The sequence below is a fragment of the Anthonomus grandis genome, chromosome 14 (genome assembly GCF_022605725.1).
Source record: "Anthonomus grandis grandis chromosome 14, icAntGran1.3, whole genome shotgun sequence".
Lineage (NCBI taxonomy): Eukaryota > Metazoa > Arthropoda > Insecta > Coleoptera > Curculionidae > Anthonomus > Anthonomus grandis.
In genome coordinates this window covers 18,827,592-18,848,286 of record NC_065559.1, presented here as the reverse complement: position 1 = coordinate 18,848,286, position 20,695 = coordinate 18,827,592, and the positions used below count along the sequence as shown (strand labels likewise).

The following is a 20,695-nucleotide window of genomic DNA, read 5'->3' as shown; positions in this document are numbered from 1 at the left end:
ATCGTGATCTTTGTGTCGCGGCATAGCGTCAATTTTATACGAGAACTGACTACGTGATTACAAGCATGAAGCGTTGTTGAAGAAGAACTGAAATGAAACAAAATAGTTCTACCGCTCTCGTCATTTGTCAGTCTCCGTTTCAGTTATTACTTTTTACACATAGGAAAAACGGACAGTTCCACTGAAACTGAAACTGAAATGACAACTGAACTGATCATGTAAAAGGCCCTTAGGCTTCTAACCATATTAAACACTGATATACTTCCTTTTACTAAATATTTATTATTTTATTTCTTTGGAATGGGTTAAAAATATAGTTCAGATACAATTCATTGTTTACTCTTACTAATAAATTAATTTTTTTAAATTTGCTAATATTAATTTTAACATTTTTGGTTGTTTACTAAAAAAAAATAATAATTTATCTAATTTTAATAGCTAATTTACGTTTTTCAAATCTGTATAATTCTACAAACACTAGGCCCATTCATTGAAATTCAAGTCACAATTTAATAATAATATTTTAAACAAGAGTGGAGCTCTAAACGCTAATAATAAATAACACGAGCAAATGCACCAAATACCAAATTCGATGCTAATACCGTCCGCCGCCATTATTATCGTGCGTCCTGTTGTACCTATACGGCTCATTACCGTCGTATCCGTATTCAGTTCTTGTATTTTGCTGTTTCGGCTGATAACCGGGCTGATTAGACCCGTAATTATGATTGTACTGGTTGTAATAGTTACTCATTCCGCTGTATTTACTATTATAACCGAAATATGGATTTGGTAAATGGGGATTTTGTTGGTGGAATACTTCGTTGTGCTGTTGCTGCTGGTTGTGGTGATGTTGATGATAGCTGCCCGATGCGGCAGAATAGCTTGGACCGCGGTTAAATGCGTTCGAACTTCTGTAAATGAAATTTATTTGTGTTTACTACGGTGAAATATTTCTAGGCATTTTGTAATTGTAATTGGGGTTTTATGTTTACAATTACGCTATTAGCTTTTATATATTTTAATAATATATCTATAACTAATATTGAGATTTATTAGGGTAATTTATAGGGTATTATATTAAAAACCGTCATTTGATGCAATTATCAAACTAATAATTATATTAAAAGTTCTGAATAAAAACTCCCTATAAAAATAATCTAATACCGTTGATTAAATAATAGTGTTATCTAATATCGTATTATTCAATCAGCGCTAATATTATAAAATAGTTCCAACTTACAAGGATTCTATTTTGACTTTAATTTTAAAAAATGTGACACTAAAAGCCACTGTGATAGTAAAAACTTCAGCAATATTGTCAGGCAAAAATCTTAATAAAATTGATAAATTTGCATATTTGGCTCTTTTTCATTGATATTATGATAATAAGCTGTCTAATTTATAATAAAACGCGAAAACTTGAAAGTTAATAAAAACCGACCAAATTTATAAATATGTTCACCTTATTGTACAATGTAAATGCTGAAATTATTAAACAAAGTTTTGAGACTTTAGTTTGAAATTAATTTCATAGTTAAAGTTAAAAAAAAATAATAACCTTAAGACTAAACCGCAACTGAATTACGTCACACGTAACAAGCATCGAAGTTTATTGGGTACAGGCTATATAGTTCGAAAATTCCTTCAAATTTTTTTATCTAAAAATAATAAGCCGTTTGAAAGTTTTAAAATATGCGAGTAATAAAGCAAAGAATTTTCCTTAATTATAAAAGAATTTTCGTTTTTAAAATATTAACTTTAAGTAGTCGGGTACTGTTTTAGCCATTTGGCGTCAATTTACTTGTTTCGTTAGATTAATTGTAATTATGATCTGGATAGGTAATTTATTAAAACGGTAATTTTTTAACTTTTTCTCCAGTTATACCGATTTAAGGTAAACTATATGTTCGCCGTAACATACGTTAAAATGCTAATTTTACTTATTTACAATTAGCCCATGTAAAAGCCAATGTAACTTCTTTCTGCTCTCGTCCAGCATCAAAGGAACAGAGAGTATTAGTAGGCTATTACTATACCGAAACGTTTAATAAGGTAAATTGTCCCATTTAATTTTGCTGATAATTCTGTCAATTTATGTCGATCCATAGGTCCAATGTTAAAAGTACACATTCCTAAACGGGCTTTAAGTACTTATTTATTGGCCCTTCATATTGAATTTTCAATTATAAGACTACGGATTGAGATAAGACTAAGGATTCGCATAATGTTTTTTTTGTCATTTGATTTAAATAATGTCTGTGTGGTTAAAGCATTTTTAGGGTTAAATAGGCTATTTTAAGTTTTGTTGTGATGTGTTCTTTAACTTCTAATTTATGATCTATAATTAATCCCAAGTTTTTTGCACTATCTTTAATTCTTATCTTTTCATTTCCTATTTTTAAGTGTAGATCATTAACTATATTCGTTTGGTGAATGACACTGGCAAAGACGATTGCTACGGATTTGGCTGGATTAAGTTTAAGCTGCATATTTGTAGATGTTTCGTATAAATACTGAAGGTCACTATTTATTTTTAAATTGGCTTCCTCAGTACCAGGAACAGTGAAGCTTTAAATTTATTGGGTATCATCAGCATACATATGGTGATCACAGTATTGAAGACATTTGTAAATGTTACAAGTGTAAATAGAATATTTCAGTTTCAAATGCTTAAGAGTATTCTAGCATAATAAGAACAGATGCATTTTTCAAATGTAATGATTCAATTATTGAATCAGTGACCTAAGCAAGAATTGTCTCACAACTATGCCCCTGTCTAAAACCCAATTGTTTAACGGGTAAAATATTGTTAAAATTTACAATGTGAAAATAAAACAAGTGCCAATCTGAGTCTCCACTACTTTTTCTAAAATCTTGGATAAGCAAGGAAGGATAGAGATTGATCGAAGGTCGCTAAATTCCTTAGGGTTATTACATTTGCACAATGACAACTGACTTCTTGTCTTGCTTCCATGAGTCAGGAAATGTACCTGATATCAAGCAAAAGTTTAGAAGATGTCTAATATGATAAATTAAAAATGGACAACAGTATAAAATATGATTTAAATTTAAATTATCTTGGCCAATTGCATTTGATTTTAGGTTATAAACTAGTTTTAATACATCGCTACCTGCCACAGAAATAAAAGAAAATGAATTTGTAATAGTGACCTAGTTATTTAGATAGGATAATAATGTTTCATTATGTATGTTTTGATTATTGATATCCATCGACGAAAAATATTTGTGATAGTTGCGATCAATGGTCTTATTTTGTGTTCTAGTCCCATTTTTGTCCTGATTGCGCCTCTGGAAGAGTTTCTTTTAAAAAAGTTTTCGTCTTTCATATATACATTAATGTCGGGAGTAATTGCTGTTTCTTCCAATAATTTCAAAGGTACAAAACGATTTAAAATACATAAAGAATTGAGAGCCAAATACACAGTTAGCTAAAAAACCACTACTTTTAACAAATAATTTGACTTACTGGTATAAGGAACTAGGAGCCTTGATAGCGGGTGTTCTTTGCGTTTCACTTGCAGCTCCGCCAAATCTGTCCATAATATTTCTGTTACCCAACCATTTTTCTTTAATGAAATCAACTCCGCGCTCAGCCATCATGACGATCGTAGCATGCGTATTGCCTGATACCAACATAGGCATTGCAGAAGCATCCATGATCCGAACATTACTTAATCCATGAACTAGAAGTTTGTTATCGACGACGGCCAATGGGTCTGTTTTAGGACCCATTTTACAGGAGCACGCTTGATGATTTTCGGGGCCAGTATAGTACTTGATTGCGCAGGACCAGAAGTTGTCTGTGTCGTACCTAAACAAAAATATAATAATTCAATTATATTAAAGCAGAATTATTAGCCTAAAAGCATTTTTATTTAATATGGTTTAGGATTAAACATTAGCCTTATTACGCTTTATTCTAATATTATATTAATTTCCCAACTTCTTATGAGAACGTGGCAACATAGTCTTTAGTCGATGCAGTTAGATCGAGCGAAATAGCATGGTCTCTTTGTCATGAGGTGCACACTAGTTCGCTGTTATGGGCTTATGCGGCCGAAAAATATCATCTAGATATTTGTCAAGGAAATTTTAGCTCTATTAAGCTCAAGTTATAAGAAAAATCATAGAAAAGGCAAATGAATACAACTTTTCTCTTTGGATAGCTTTTTCCGATTACAAAAAAGTCCTCTACTCTATCGAAACATGGACTATGTTAAACGCGCTAAGTAAGGGCCGATTAGACAACCGTAATACAACTTTGATTAAAAATACAGGGTGATTCGCGACCCACTGTGCATACTTATGTGGAGTATAGGGAATGCCTGGGTATAACGAAATGGATATTTAAATTGATCAATTCGGCTTTATTACTAACATACAGGGTAATTTTCAAATGAACATATGCCATTATATTGAGAAATAATAGAGGAATAAAGAAACAATCGTTTCAAACAATGTTTACTGCTTGGCCTTTAAAATATTTCAAAACTTACTCTAATACTAATAAATTCAAAATACTATCTCTTTTTTTATTTTTTATTTTTAGTTGTACAAAATTTAGATAGGGACAAAAATGCAAATGAAGCTAATTTATAAAAGACACGGAAATGAAACCGGGACTTAATGTTTTAAAAAGGAGCAAAAGCAAGGAGTTGGATATCAACGCATTAAAATTACAAAATGTTTTCATAATGCGTACCACCGATTTCTTTATATTTTTGTACACGCTTTTTTGTAGTGCATCATTTGAGGGTTTTCTTTAATCTCGTCACAATAAAATTTCCCAGATTTATTAATTGATCCCTAGTTTCGATTGAAACACTGTACAGGGTGACCCAATAAGACTGTTCCTCGGCCATATCTCGGGAACTGTTCATAAAAAAAATTAAAAAAAAAAAAATTATTAGGTAAATCGGTCATGAAAAATCGTTGGAAAATATTTTCAAGTTCTAAAAATTACCACCAGAGGGCGTAATTGCCATCTTAAATTTTAAAATTGCATTTTTCTTTAAATTTCGCATAACAACCAAATTTTTTTTTTTTACATTTTTAAAGAGAACCAGGTTATCTATGATTTTCGTAAAATAAAAAAATCAGCCATTTCAAAAACAAAGATGGTGGAGCGCGTTCAGTTGTTTTTGCAATAACTTGCTTTAACTTCTTAACGGTTTAACCGATTTTAACAAATTTGGTATCGTTGAAAAGAGCATTCCTTGGGCAATAAGAATCAACCAAAATATAGTTGATTTAGTTGAATCCTTTTCCGCCTGGGGGCTAGCTTTGACACCATCACCCAAAATCCTAAAAAAATCAAAAAAATCAAATGGAATGATATGACTTTTTCTTTATGAAAAAGTAGCCAAATAACATCCAAATAGGCCAGTGAAAACCGTTTGTCAAAATGTCTTTCCTAACCGCAAATATTGGGAAAATAAGGAAAAAAAACGCATCCCGAACGTAATAAGTCCCTTTAATATTATAGGTAGACCTTGGAAAATGAAACAAATGAAACATGAAAGGAACAAGAAAGTGATCTAATGGCGACCCAGGTGTTCAAAATGGCCTCCGTCATTAAAGTAAAGTAAAATACTAATACAAAGTCTAAGTTCACAACAGCCCTTAGTCGTTCGGGAAAAAAATGTGGTTCAATTAAACAAATATTTATCAGTCCGTTGATCTATAAGCTATGAACTATAAGCTCAGTATGCAACAAATATCCACCAAAAAACCATGAAAATGCTGATTGAGAAGACTATGGAATACAATAAACCTTTAATCCTGAGCTTCGCTGACTTCGAAATAGCTTTTAACTCTGTCAACCAAAAAGCAATGTTTGGCAGCCAGAGCACTGCATGTAAAGCAGGCTAAAGGTATACCTCCCTGATGGAATATATCAATGAACTTCCTATATTTGTGTAAGGCTTCACGAGGATACGGAGACCTTTCGTATTTTGAAGTTTATAATAATTACTTTGCACTAAACGTACAAACGGAAAACGCCATTGTCAGTTGGTACTGTCTTATACTTACCTTGTTGCATCTCCAGCATTTGACGTGTTCTATGGTTCATAACTGACATGATAGATGACTTAATTTTATTTATTCTTTTTCTGCTGAATCACGCCGAGAAAGGAAAGTTTTTAAACTTTATCTGTTAAATATTTAATTTTGTCAAGATAAATAAGTGGTATGTATACCTGATAAGGTTAAATATGTGGTACTATGATTTAAGTATTTGTCTGTATAGATCCCTATTTTAGGTACCTCATAGCCCTTATTTTACAACATAATATATCACAAAAGAAGTTTAAGATAGTAACAGGCTGCATACAAAAAAGTTAGTAGTAGGTTTCTTTTAATATATCATTTAAGAGAGGTGTGTATATTATTCCCAAATTCCTAAATTTAAGCCCTTAGAATTCCTTTGTACTTAACCTCAACAAGACACAATTTCTTCAAAGTTATTTGGAGCTGTGTTGTATGCATGTAAAAACGTCGACTGGAATAGAATGGGGCTTATAAAGTGGAACTTAGCTGGCCATACAGTCAGAGCAAATGATGACCGATGGATAAAGATAGTTTTGACGCGAATACAAGTATATAGAAATAGGGAACAACCTCAAACAATACAAATCAATTTCATAAAAACAATAGTAGCTAACTGGATCTGGCGATTGCCTAGCAGCAAGGCCATTAATACAGCAGCAACTGGATAGTAAGAGAAAAGCTTAACCTTCGAGAGTTGTATATATGAGAGAGATATTGTATGGGCCCAACCAAAACTCATACATAGATCACGAATCAGTAAACCATAGAGTGCCTAGTAGAAAATACAAATACGGGACAAATCGGAATAATCCGACACGCGGCGTCACTAGCGTCCGCTTTAGTGGGCTTTCACACCAAAGTAGCATGCGACGTGCGACTTGCTGCTTGGAAGCAAGAAGCATGCTACTTATCTAAAACCTATACATTTTATGAACGGTTTCACACCGAAGTAGCGTCGCAAAAATGCTACGTGGCAACGTGCGGCGTGCGACGTGAGTATACGACAGGTCGTATAATATGCTACGCGGCTGCGTGTTCCCTTGCTGCCCACACGTTGTTTATAGCCATTTGGTGATTGAGGTAGGTATTATTTGTATATTGTCTCATAACGTCGTGCACAAAACGTTTACCAGACGATGAAAAATTCAGTATATCGTTTGTTCAAACTGTAGAAACCTATCAGTGTCTTTATGACCACGCATTAAAAGCATATGACAACAGAAGCGAGCCAGATAAAGCTTGGAATCAAGTAGCTGGGAAATATTTTTTTACGGGCAAGTTTATTCTTTTTTTACTTTTTCAATATAACTCGTAAAGTCTATACGAAGTCACTTGAACAACAAAAAACTGAAATCTCGGCTGATAGTCGGCGAAAAATGGGCGTGCGTAATTTTAAAAAAGTTTTCAACACCAAAATAAATTGAATTCATTTAAGTGCACTTCGAATTTGATTTATTTTTTATTTACTTTTTTTCTGGAAGAGTTGTTCACGTTAGTGTTTAGTATATGAAGTAAATATGAAGTATCTGCCGGAGAGTTTAAAACCGAAGTTCTAAATCGATACGACGGAGTTTAAACACATTTATTTATAATCAACACATACATATTTAATTAGTATTTATATACAAATATTGTTTTGCCACGGTAGTGCATTTTCAGGTTTTACAAAGTATGCGCATAGCCTATCTCATAAACTGCTTGCCGCTGTTGGTTGACGTCCGTGAAGCTCTTGTTGTAAACTCGGCAATGCATTGTGAGCAGCATCAACATCTTGTTCGTTGTTGACATGCAAAAACCTGCCATCGTGCTTGCGAACATAATTATGCAAAATACAAGCAGCTTTGACAATATGAGTAACTTTATCTGGTTTACAGTTAATTGTGTTTCAAAAATTCTAAATTTTGAAACCAGCATATCAAATGCACATTCAACACTTTTCCTAGCTCTCGAAAGTCTGTGGTTACATATTCTTTTGGAGTTGGTTAGGGTTTTTCTGGGGTAAGGTCGCATAATATTTTTTGAACGGAAATGCTTCATCTAATATAAAGAACATAGGAAACGCTGAATTATTCTCATCATTCGGTAAGGCAGTAGGAGGTGGAATGTTCAATTTGTTTTCTGCCAGAGCGCGAAAAAAACCGGAATATTTAATCACACGACCATCGCTATTTCTACCGTAGTCACCAACACTCACAAAAGTGAATATGCCATCTGCGTTCGCACTTGCCATTAAAACTATTGAAAATTAGCCTTTGTAATTATAATATGATGAACCTGATTTTTTAGGGTACTTTATTCTTATGTGTTTGCCGTCTAAAGATCCCATGCAATTTGGCATATTCCATAGGTCATAATATGTGACAGAAATCTCTTTCCATTGCTCCACTGTAGGTTGGAGAACTATCCATAATTGTTCAGCAATATCCGCAATAATGCTACTTATTGTTTAAATTCCTCGATAAAATTCAAAGTGAAGCGCTGTAAATGTCATACCAGTTGCGAGAAACCTGAAAATGAAGCAAATAAAATATTTGATAAACCAAAATCATAATCAGTATTAATTACATTAATAGTATTAACTGAAATAAATTATAAGATGCGGACTTCACTAATTTATTGACATACGTTTTGTTTTAGCATCTGAATGCAAAAAAAATGGAAAACACTTCGAGGTAGCCTCACGAGATACGTGAAACAGCGTGCTGGAAAAAGTGGAGATTCAGCTAAATCAAAAAAGCCGTATTACTTATGGGACGTTATGCAATTCGTATTACCATTCACCAAATCAAGACCTCATTCGGAGGCAAGTTTGCAAGATGGAAATTCTTTTTTAAGTACACCATCTACAAAAAGAAAAACTTCTGCAATACCACCAGACGATGAAATGGAGCATGCTGTCATTAATTATCTTTCTCAAATAAGCGCGCCACAACCTGAAAACTCTGACCTACATTTTTTTTAAAGCATTTTTCCGGATATGGGTATTTTAAATGCATCTCAGAAACGAAGATTCAAAGTAGTGACAGACATTAGGCAATATGTTGCAAGAAAAGAATACATCAACATCAGCGAGCGCTTCTTTGTCTACGAATGACAGGCAGGCTAATGCTGTTTTAATGTATTCTTCTGATCTTTCAGCATCAAACACGGCGCATACGTCCCATATGTATAATAACATTCCTGTTGGCACATTCACTCCGGATTAATTTGGAGGTATGCTCATCAACGAAGGTAACTCCACATCACATAATCAGCCTGCTTATGACGCTAATACACCTAACCAAAATGATCAATCATTGACGCAGTAGCGATTTAGTGATATATAAGTTTTTTAAGTATATGTATAATGAAAACATGTTTTAGCAAATTGTCTTGTGGTTTATTTTCATGCATTAACTGGTTTATTACCTACCTACCTCAAAAATATAAGAAGTCTTTCCTCCACAGTGATAGCTCTTCGGTAATTTGTATCCTGTAACTGCATTGATGGTTTCATTAGATCAACAAGCTTCTTGAATGTTGTTTGTTCCATCCTGTAGAAGTTTTGAAATTTTTGAGGATGTAATTGTAGCTGCTGAGATACAATATAAGTGCTATGCGTGTCAACATTATCACGTAAATACGGATGAATCCAAACTTTTCTTCTTTTTTTCCTTCTTTTTCTTCTTGCAATTATAGCAGCAATTAACACAACATTGTCTTCTTCCAACGACATTTTCAATATGGTTTTGTTATTGTACACTTCCAACACAGAACTGAAGATAAGTCGCAATTTACGGCTTCGGTGTGAAGCTAAACGTGAAAGATGCTAGTTGCGACGTGCTTCTTGCTTCCAAGCAGTCGCATGCTACTTTGGTGTGAAAGCCCACTTAGTAAACCGGTTGACCAATTCAATTGTCGTGAAATCTTCTCTATGCATAGCATATTGTAAACGATATCAAAGAATTAAAGCGGTGATAACATTGATAATATTGAATTCCATTAAAAATCGAAGGCAATTGTAATTATGGTGGGTGTCTCAGTCAGTAGTCTCGTACGTTATGAAGTTTTAAAACAAATATTGATAACAGGGTCGTTCTTAAATATCTCAACCAAGTGAATAAAAGTTAGGATTCTCCAGATCCCGTCTAAAGCGTACTTAATCCTGTAACAAATGCTACTTCAATAGTTAGAATAAATAAAAGTCATATAATCTCCACAGTCAAATTAAAACACCTTATTATTATCCAAATAAAATACCAGTTCTTGCTGTAAGCAGATGATCGAACAGTCAAACTCTCTTATTTTAACCGCATATTCTTGGAAACAATATTGTAGAATTATTTACAGTAATGTATATCGCGATAAGGCTTATTTATATCTTGATATATATTGCATCGCCGAACCACTTTAAAAAAACATTTTTTCTAATCATTTCTCCACATCTCATGCATCAAAAGGATGAAAATAGAAACCTACTAATTTTATAACCCTATAAAGATAATTAATACCGATCACAATATCCTATTTACTAGCTGGAATTAATTTCTATAATCAACGTGTCTATAGAAAACGCCATAATATTATTAGTAGATTACCAGTCACAATTAATACATTTTGCAATAACTTTCAATTAAGCATTGTGTGTAATATTCCCTAAAACCGCCTTAAAAGAAACTATAAACCTGTCCCAGAACGAGCCTCGCTCATTTATTTTATATTACAAAATGTAGCTTATGAAATTTTAAAGCGTGTATAGCGCTAACTTACCCATACTGAGCGGCACAATTTCCATATTCTTCATAATCTATAGTCATTCCATATTTCTGTTGCATAATAGACGAGTTCGCGAGACGCTGGATGACTCGAATTCCTGCCACTAAAACTTTTACGTCGTCTGCCTCGGTTAAGTAATTGGCAACCATTTTAGGCGGGTCTAAAGGATTAGTCGTATGCAGCCCCACGTATCTAATATTTAAACAGTAAAATATTAATTATGAATATCATTTTTGGATTCTGTATACATGGGATATTTGAATTTCAGAAAAGAAAACCTTTTGCTTAAAAATAGCCATTTGGAAACAAAACAGAGCAGACTTTGAGCACCCCAATGTTTTTATTTGCGAAAAAGCACTCGGACCTCTTGATTTTTGATTTTAGGGAAAACAGTTTTTTGCCAGTTTCACCCTCTGAACGGAAACCCTCAAGCGAGGGTGAGAGTTATCCCCAAAATCTTAAATGGAAAGAGGGGTCGAGTGACGCTTTATTTTTTTACCTAGATTATAAGCTCTGAGTTTTACATTGCTTCTATCACCTGTCATTCAATCGGCGGCCGCAAGCATCAGTAAGGAAAAAACCCATTTTTTTGATAAATTATGCCTGATTTCATTTATAAAATAACAGAAACCCTCGGCAGTGAATACTTAAATATTCTATTTATTTATTTACTTCATATATTCACATATACATATAACCCGACGCGACGGTTGACTTATGTTTCACAATCGGTACGATGAAGTATAAGCAAAGAAATAATATAACTGTCCAAAAAATAGTTTATTCTGTGCTAAAATACAAAAAGTCTAATACCTACTGTTCTAAACCATGGTTGCACAGACTTATTAAGACCAGGGGCCACTCGAGCAAATCATGAACTAATGGCGGGCTGGTCGCCAGAAGTACAGGTAAATAAAGACAATAAAGAATTGATAATAATTTATGAAAATTGAAAAAGAATTTGAATTTGAAGCGTGGCACTGCATAGTGCTTACAATCTTTTTTACATTTGGCTCAAATGTACTTGTAGCAACACGTAAAACTGATTCCAAACTTTCATTTACAAGGTGGTTTCGATTTTTTGTTTTATTATTATAAAAAAGTTTGTTCACTAATATAGGTAGAACCAAATAAGCTGGCACATTTCAGAGCGTTTATTCAAATTCAAATTAAAATTCAAATATGCTTTAATGTTTGAATAAAATATTGTTATAAACAAAGCTTCACCTAATCCTAAAGAGACAGAGTTACAAGGTTAAAATTATATTTAAAAATACAAGTTACAATGACGAATCAAAGTTAAACAGTTAAAATTTACATTTTTTTTTTTGAATTAATTAAATCAACTATATCTAACTTTTCTTAACTAAGTACAGTTCAACATTTAGGGATAAAAAAAAGAAAAACATTTTAAACAAACAGGTTAGGAAAAGAGCTAGGTCTCCCTTAATTAATTAAAATCTGATTGTCGTTGAAATATTTAGCCACAGAATAATAAGCTCGACCACTCAGAAATCTCCTCAAGAGAAACTTAAATTTGATGTCCTCTGGTAGGTGGTTAAAGATTTTTATACCTTCATAAAAAATTGATCTCTTTACCAAGGCAGATGTTGGAATGGGAAGCCGCAAATTATTCCGCTGACGGGTGACATATCGTGGATTCTGTAGGACAAACCTGTATTGATGGGAGAAAATAAGGCATGCCACCTCCTGTATGTATAGGCAGTAGATTGTAAGAATGCCCTCCCTGATAAAATATGGTCGGCATGATTCCCTAGGTGATATCCCGCATATATAACGCACAGCACGTTTCTGTAGAACAAAGAACATCTGTAGAAGATAGTTGCTTGCACTACCCCAAAAGCAGACACCATACCTGAGATGGGACTCAATCAGGGAAAAGTACACGGCTCTCCCAATCCATGAAATGAATTTAAGTTCCTTGTCAATCACCAGACCCAAAAACCTATTGTTAGAATAAGGCAGGACAGGGCAGTTAGTAATAAGAATATTATCAAGACTACGGTTATTTGTAAAACAAATTAGTTTGGTCTTCTCTGGATTTAATGATATTAAATTTGCCCTGAACCACTCATATATAAGTTGAAGATCAGCCAACATGGCTATTCTCAAAGAGTCGGTATCATACCCATGCCAGAAAACGGTAGTATCGTCAGCAAAGAGCGTGAATTTTCCCTGGATATTAAGTCGGATGAGGTCATTAATATATAGAAAAAAAAGTATTGGTCCTAGTACCGACCCCTGAGGTACTCCCCAGGCAACAGATTGATATTCAGAATACTCCGACCCCACACACACACTCTGACGACGACCCTTTAGATATGAACAAAACCAACTCGCCGCCAAGCCCCTAAAACCATAGTGGAAGAGCTTTCGCAGTAGAACCTCGTGACTGACGCAGTCGAAGGCTTTCGACAAGTCACAAAACACAGCAGCGGAAACTCCACCACCTGATCTGACAGTAGACATCACTCCACATCTGACAGTAGACATCACTCATAAAGTTAAACATTGCGTCATTTGTGTTTTTATTTTCTTGAAAGCCAAACTGAGAACCACTAAGAATAATCTTTGATTTTAAATAAGACATCACACGTTTTTTAACCAATTTTTTAATAATCTTTGAAAGTGTGGACAGAAGGGATATTGGTTTAAAGTTTGATGGTTCAGCGAGGCTCCCCGTCTTATGAATTGGGATAACCTTAGCAGATTTTAGGCAAGCGGGAAAGGTGCCCATAACCCATGATGCATCTATAGCTTCAACAAGGACACTCAGAGAGATGTCCGGTATGTTCAGGAGTATTTTGGCAGATAGGCCATCCTCCCCGGCTGAGTTTTTGTTTTTTATAGAAGTTAATACCTCCTTAAGCTCAACCAAGTCTGTAGGTATAAAGAAAAATGATCCTTGAATACTGGTGCTTGATAAATAAGTAAGTGGATCTGTTGTTGGGAAACCCAAATCTTTATGGATTTTATCAGCAATTCCAATAAAAAAGTCATTTATATGACTAGCAGAACATTCAGGGACTGCCATGGAATAATTGCTGTATGATCGGCTGATCATTAACAATCTTCCAGCATTCTTTAGACTTGTTTGTGGCCTTATTTAGGCAATTTGAGTAGAAGGATCTTTTGGCGATTTTTATTAGTCGCCGATACAAGGACCTATAAGAGTTAAAATATTGATGAAAAGCCGGGCAATTCGTGAACTTTCTTAATGTGTGAAGGGATCTGAAATTTCTACATGAAGTTTTAAGTCCCCTAGTTAACCATGACTTCTTGTTCTTTTTTGGGCTAATTTTCATCATGAGAAAAGAGATATCAAAGAGGTTTATCAATTTACACGAACACGACAATGGATCCGACGAATTCAACACGCTTTCCCATCCAGCAGCCACACACGAGTCATGGAATCTGTCGTAGTACCGCCTGCTGAAAATTCGACCGTAGGAGCACTCAGCAGTTTTGGGGCATTTCTCTTCATTGATTTCACAGATCACTGCCTCGTGGTCCGACATGCCAGAATTCACAACAGTGCAATCCACCATATGTTCGGGATAATTAGTGCAAACATAGTCAATGGTGCTGGACGAGAACCGTGTGATGCGAGTGGGAGACCTAACATGTATTTGAAGGTTAAATGAACTGAGTAAATTACGGAGGGTCAGAGTGTTGCAATAGATTTCTCATTATAATTCACATTGAAATCACCCGCCAACAGTATGGAGGATGAACATGGGATCATAAGCAGGAGACTTTCCAAGCATAAGCAGAATTCAGAGCTATCAGATAATGGTGACCGATAAATACAAATAATGTATAGGTTTAAATCCTTACAAAAAGATGCAGCAAATTCAAAAACAGATTGCTTTAGAAGATGGTTAAATTTATCGATCTTTTGAAAAGTGCTTTCCATTAAAAAACTTTTGCCAGCTAAGATCATACATCCTCCATGAGATAATTCAGTTCTACAAAAGCTAGAAATCACTACATAGTTACTAATGTACATCATTTCGTTCCTTTAAGCCAATGTTCTATGAGGAGGATAATATTGGGTTCCTTTAGTTCATTCAAAAGTAGAGAAAGTTCACCTGTTTTATTACGGAGAGATTGTACATTTAGTAACATTAACGAAAACTTGGAATTTGGGGCTATCTTGACTCTGAAGGGCCAATAAAATATTTTCATCTGTGTTGGGAACCTGCATTGATTCCACGCCTGACGGATTTCTGCTTGATGATAGCTGGATGTTGGGATTAAGAGGGACCTCCAGTGAGTGGATCCTACCGTCATTAAGAGTAAGACAGTTTACAAGGTATTCAGCCAGCAGCTGTTTAGCGCAACTCTTTGTACATATTTTTATCAATGCAACGGTAAAAGTTCAGCAAGTCTCCTTCGTTGAATTTGTTGCATAAATCTTGGTCGTTTTGAATGTCGATAATTTCTAACTGCATTGACTCTAGCGGATCTCATGGACTCCAGGATTGCTGACGTTTTAAACTCCCAAAATCTGTTTTAAAAAGATTGAATCAAAACATCTGGCTTTTATACATAACTGAAATTAATCGCAGCGTTGTTAAATTTTTCAGCCATTTTTTTAAAATTTGGGAAATGATTGTGATTTCCAAAATTCAGTTGTGATCTGAAAAGTGTCAGCTTGCATCGAAAAGATTTGTTATGAGGTAAAACTAATGTCAATCCACGATTTAGACACCTTACTTCTGTATAATAAATCTCCATATTCGCTTTCGATTTCATTAAGGAATTGTTTGAATTGTCTGTGATTGAGTCCTCGTGATTTTATGAAAATTACAGTCGAAACTACCACTTTCATGACATTTTGAAATTCAATTTTTTTAGAACAGAGGGCTTCTTGGTGTATAATGCAGTGAAACTGCATGAGATCTTCAGTGTTTATGTTTTTTTCTTGCAGATGCTTTTTCAGCAAAGTGACTAGCCCGGAATTGACACCAATCATCGAAGGAGCACCGTCAGTCGCAACTCCTGATAATTTTGAGTCTAAATCAGTTTTTGAACACTCATTCAAAAGTACATTGAGTTTATCAACTCCTCTTGGTTTGACCTTTTAATGAACACATTCCTAATAACTCTTCTAAGACTTCAAAATCTTGAGTATGAACATCTTGTATGAATATGAGAAGTTAATCTGTTGGACTATTATCAGTGGATTCGTCGAGTGCTAATGAAAAAAATTCAATGATCTTAGTTTTTTCAATTAATTGTTCCGTAATATTACCTGACAAAGACATAATTCGTCTTTGACTAGTCATAGGATTCAGTTGAATTTTCTCAAACCTTTTTGCTGCTTCTGGACACATTTTCTTAGTGGTAATTTCTAAGCATTCTTTTACAAAATCGCCATCATTAAAGGGGCGACTTCGCTTTGCTATCATTGGAGAAATTTCAACTAACTTCTGTAGCTGTTTCTGAATCTTGAATGGGTTTTGTAAACATAACTTGCTGACCACTAAGCTCCCGTTTTAAAGACAACATCTTTTGCTTTCTTAATTCACCTGTACACTTGGTAAAAGAAGGATGCTGTGTTTCACAGTGCCTTTTTAGATTATATTCCTTTGCAATCGCAACAGAATTCTTGCAAATTAAACAAGCGACTTTGTTATTCGACCATACAAAAAAGTATTTCTTATTGCAAATTTCTTGAAACTGCTGATTTTCATCTTTAACCTTACGTTTTTTACTAGGTCCTGGCTTCTCCATGTTGCGTATTAACACAGCACCTAAAAACAATTACAGTACCTACTTAAATTACCCATCCTTTTTTAATTTATCCAAAATAATTGATTAAATAGTATTCCTCAGAAATTTTAATATTTTAATACAGATTTTATATCTGAAATAATGACGTAGTTATTACAGTTAGAGAAATTCTGAAAAAAAAATTGTAATTTATTTGTTTTATTTTAATATTTAGATAACATTAAAGCTACATTTAATTAAAATCAATGAAATAGGTAAAGTAAAACTTATTAATAACAGAGTTTTACTTACGATTTCACAATTCAATTATACACAACACTTTACGGGTTAACACTGCAACAGAAAATCTACGTTGTTTGTGAATCAAAATATATGACACCGGCTAGTCGAGTTAAAATCTTGCCTCCCCAAAACACTATTAAACTGCACTTATTACTTCGCTTTGTACTTTTGTGCTTATTTCTTTCTGTTGACAGTTCACTTAAATTAAAACCGAACTATCGGTCGCTGCGGTTAGAGTGACTTTTATACCGCGCATAAGACTCTGGAAGCTTCGTGTATCTACCTACGCGAGCAATCGGGAATTTGGGCTTATTGCTATCTCGCTTGCTCACATCGCACTTGAAAATTCTTGATTTCTCTACTATCTTGAACTTTATATAAAGGCGGCAAGCGATGTTACTTGACTTAATATTTTTGGGGGCTAGATTCAAATAGCGCGCGCGCGAGATTCAAATTACTTTTCGAACAAATTGAATGAATTCGAATCGAAACATGAATCACATGTTTTGACAGAATGCTCCAAGCAAACAAATTTATTACAAGTAACGCATATATAAAAAGATTTGCGGTCCTTACTCTACTTAGAAATGAAGCATCTTCTACCTTTTTTTTAATTTCTTTCCAGGATTTTCACCGTCCCTCTCATGCAAAGGCTATAGAGCCTTCACCTCTGACTTCTAAAATTTTCCTTTTAACATATACCGGAAGCCTCGGATTTAACTGTCTATTTTTAAGATATGGAAGATGCAAATCTTTTCCGAATCTTTTTATGAATTCCTTACGTTTCACTGACTTTTCAGTATTGGAATTAAAGACAACAAAGGAATTCACTGAAGCTGTATTCAATAGTGAAAAAAAGACTGTTAGTGACCACCTGCGACTTTTACGTGACACATTATAGTTGCCTGAGAGTTCATCAACTACATCGACTCCCCCTTTTGTAGAATTATAAAAGGTTACAATTTCTGGTTTGCGTTTATCACCCGTGGAATCATCAATTCGATCAGAATGGTGTAGTGTCGATAAAAATAATATCTCTTTCACTTGTAGTATAGGTGCCAAATACTTTTCCTTTGTCAAAATATTAAAATGAGTTCCTTTTTCATCCTCAGATCTTAAAACCTCTACCAAGAATTTTTCCCGCCACTCTTTTTGACCTACGTGTCCACGTGTCCACTTGATGAAGGCTCATCCATAATAACTAGCTACATACACTTCGAACTTTAGATCGATAAACAACACAAAATATTTCAAAATGTCTAGCTTAAGACACACGCACAATACCCAACGATTCTGCAATAATACGATCGCCCTATAACAGTCAACGTACACGTGCAAACTAAATCATTATGATCTGCGAACCAAAGAAACGGAGCAGCTACCTTTTAACGAGTTCCGACTAGTTAAATCGCGGTCCGAAGTAGTTTTGACTAGGACAAATCAGTTTTTCCTAATCATACTTAGTTTATTTCAGGAAAAACTAGTCTAGGCTAGGATAAATTACTTCATTCTATCGCTCTTCGGATAAACTGATTTGGCCTAGGAAAAACTAGTTTATCCTAAAATCGGGTTTGTCCGGTAACATATGCACCAAGATTCCTACTCATGTTTTGAAATGAAACTGGTTCAATATTGATGTGCAACTGAGTGTGACTAAGAAGGTTTTGTCTTAAAGTGTATTTAGTAAATAGCATAGCGACAGACTTCTTCGGATTTAGCTGCAAGCAATGCCTTAAGGATTGGTTATAAAGCTATTGTAGGTCTTTATTTGACCTTTGTTATATGTTTTAGATTTATCACAGGAATTTCACCCAATCTAGCTGAATTTTTTTTTTGGCAGGTTTCCATAAGGTCAATAATTGGTGTTAAGAAGATAATTAACAATTTCACTTAGTGCTAGAAGGGTAATAAACACTGCACCTAGAATTCACCATTATTCTTCGTACTCTTCCACCGTTATTCCCAGTCAAGTTGAAATTGGCACCATTATCCCTTTAATTTTTTTCTAGATTTAAATCTCAAAAATTGCTCGAATCAGTTTAAATTTTATTTTTAGAAATAGGTATTTTATTTTTATTTATAAAGTTATCTAAGATACATCTTTCTTTGAGTTTTATTTATACTGCTGATATAATATTAGGCTTCTTGTCTGTATCAGACATAAGAGATCTTTTATATATTGCGAGTAGTTCTTATAATCTGGGTTAATCCACTTTTTGGTATTACTTCTAACTCTAGTGGTCAGACAGGGAATTAAATATTAAAAAAAATGAAGCAATGTATGGTCCTTTATACAACTTATCTACACCTCTTATCCAATACAATTCATATCATATTTCATCCTGAAGGAATTCTTTAGATCAAAAATATTTGTGTCAGTAAAGAATCTCCTTTTTGTAAATGATCCTTTGCTATAACAATTGTGATTAAACTCTAGGAAATTATCAAAATAGTCTGAGATATTTGTAACAATCACTTGCCCCACAAGTGACTCTGAAATGATATTACGGCAAATATTATCGAATTGTTTGTTGATTCGAGTAATTTCAGTGACATATGCCTTCAAACTGTAGCTAGACGAAAGCACAATTGAAGTTAGCACAAATAACTAAAAATTTGTGAGGTGTGAATACTACATTGAAAATTCACAAATTTTTCTAACTTGTCACTTCTACAAAAGTATTAATTATACATATTTATTGTTGGGCAGTTAATTAACTTATTTCACGTAAGAGCCAGTTGAACTACCCAACTGTTTAACAATCAAAATCTATCATTCTATCGCAAAAATATTTTGAACTTGAAATTATAAAAATTCCGGAAATCAAGGTTAGTAATGTCTCAGCTAACGAAAAACGTGAAATCGAAAATGCTGTAGTAATTGAAGCTACAGAAGTAGCGACTTAGAACATTGAAAGGCTAGAATTAGCATTGCCGTAGAACTATGGGCAGTTTATTTGCTTGCAACATCTCTGATGCAATGATGTCAAATGCTTATGTAGAAATGGCAAAAAAACACACTCTATAATATCATAAAAATGTGTCTTTTCTATTTGTCTTATTGCGACAGGCACAAAACAATACTATTCCTCTTTAGTTAAATATGAAAAGCATTTTTTTTCATAAAATATAATAGATAAGATATTCTATAAAGAAGTCAACATTCATAGTTAAATGAATTTAGATAACGTGTATTAGAGAAAAAAGCAACAACATCGCAACGCCGCTTGATCGAATTGTTGATTCCACCGACACAAGTAATGTTTACCAGTGACGTCGTCCAAAAATATTTACATGATAAATATTTATTAGAGTAAAGGTACTTATTCCATAAAAAGCATTTTTATGGAAAGTAAATATTTTATAAAAATGATTTTTTAATAAGTTTCTCTTTCTTTTCGTCTTTCTTATTCTACGTTTATGACGATGGTTGCCTTGATATGATGTTATGACAATATCGGTATTTACTTGTGAAAAGATCGGCTTAAGTCGCCTTTATCCCTTATTATGTTGTACGGCACAAACAGCACAAGTTTTTACTATCGTAACGGTTCACAAAAATACTGAAATAACTCAATCTTTTTTCTTTTTTAACTAAAAACTAAAGAACATACACAGAACTTCACAAATGGCGAATGTAAACACACAGCCGTTTGTCAAGATGACATTAGCTTTTGCCCACGGTGTTGCCATTTCAGATCTCTTAGAAGCTGTTTTAGGAATAGGAATGTTAATTTTTTTTGGCTCTAAAGATGGCATTTTCCCGTTTTCAATAATATATTTTTATTTCTACTTTTTATTTTTAATCCAAAATCTAACATCA

General features: G+C 33.9%; 1 protein-coding gene and 1 long non-coding RNA gene across 2 annotated transcripts in view; one reads left to right on the top strand and one right to left on the bottom strand.

Annotated features, from left to right (window-relative positions):
* Positions 1–259: 259 nt before the first annotated feature.
* LOC126744723 (glucose dehydrogenase [FAD, quinone]-like) overlaps positions 260–20,695 on the bottom strand; it is a 67,174-nt gene continuing 46,738 nt past the window's right edge. Inside the window, exons 6-8 of the mRNA XM_050452259.1 lie at positions 10,825–11,022; positions 3,491–3,835; positions 260–914 (exon numbers count right to left, since the gene is read on the bottom strand). Of these exons, the coding sequence (XP_050308216.1) occupies positions 596–914; positions 3,491–3,835; positions 10,825–11,022 (862 nt within the window). The 3' untranslated portion in view covers positions 260–595. The remainder of the gene's footprint in view (positions 915–3,490; positions 3,836–10,824; positions 11,023–20,695) is intronic.
* LOC126744728 (uncharacterized) lies at positions 6,335–9,443 on the top strand. Its single transcript, XR_007663298.1, has 2 exons — positions 6,335–7,155; positions 8,713–9,443. It is a non-coding gene; the product is annotated as an uncharacterized LOC126744728 (long non-coding RNA).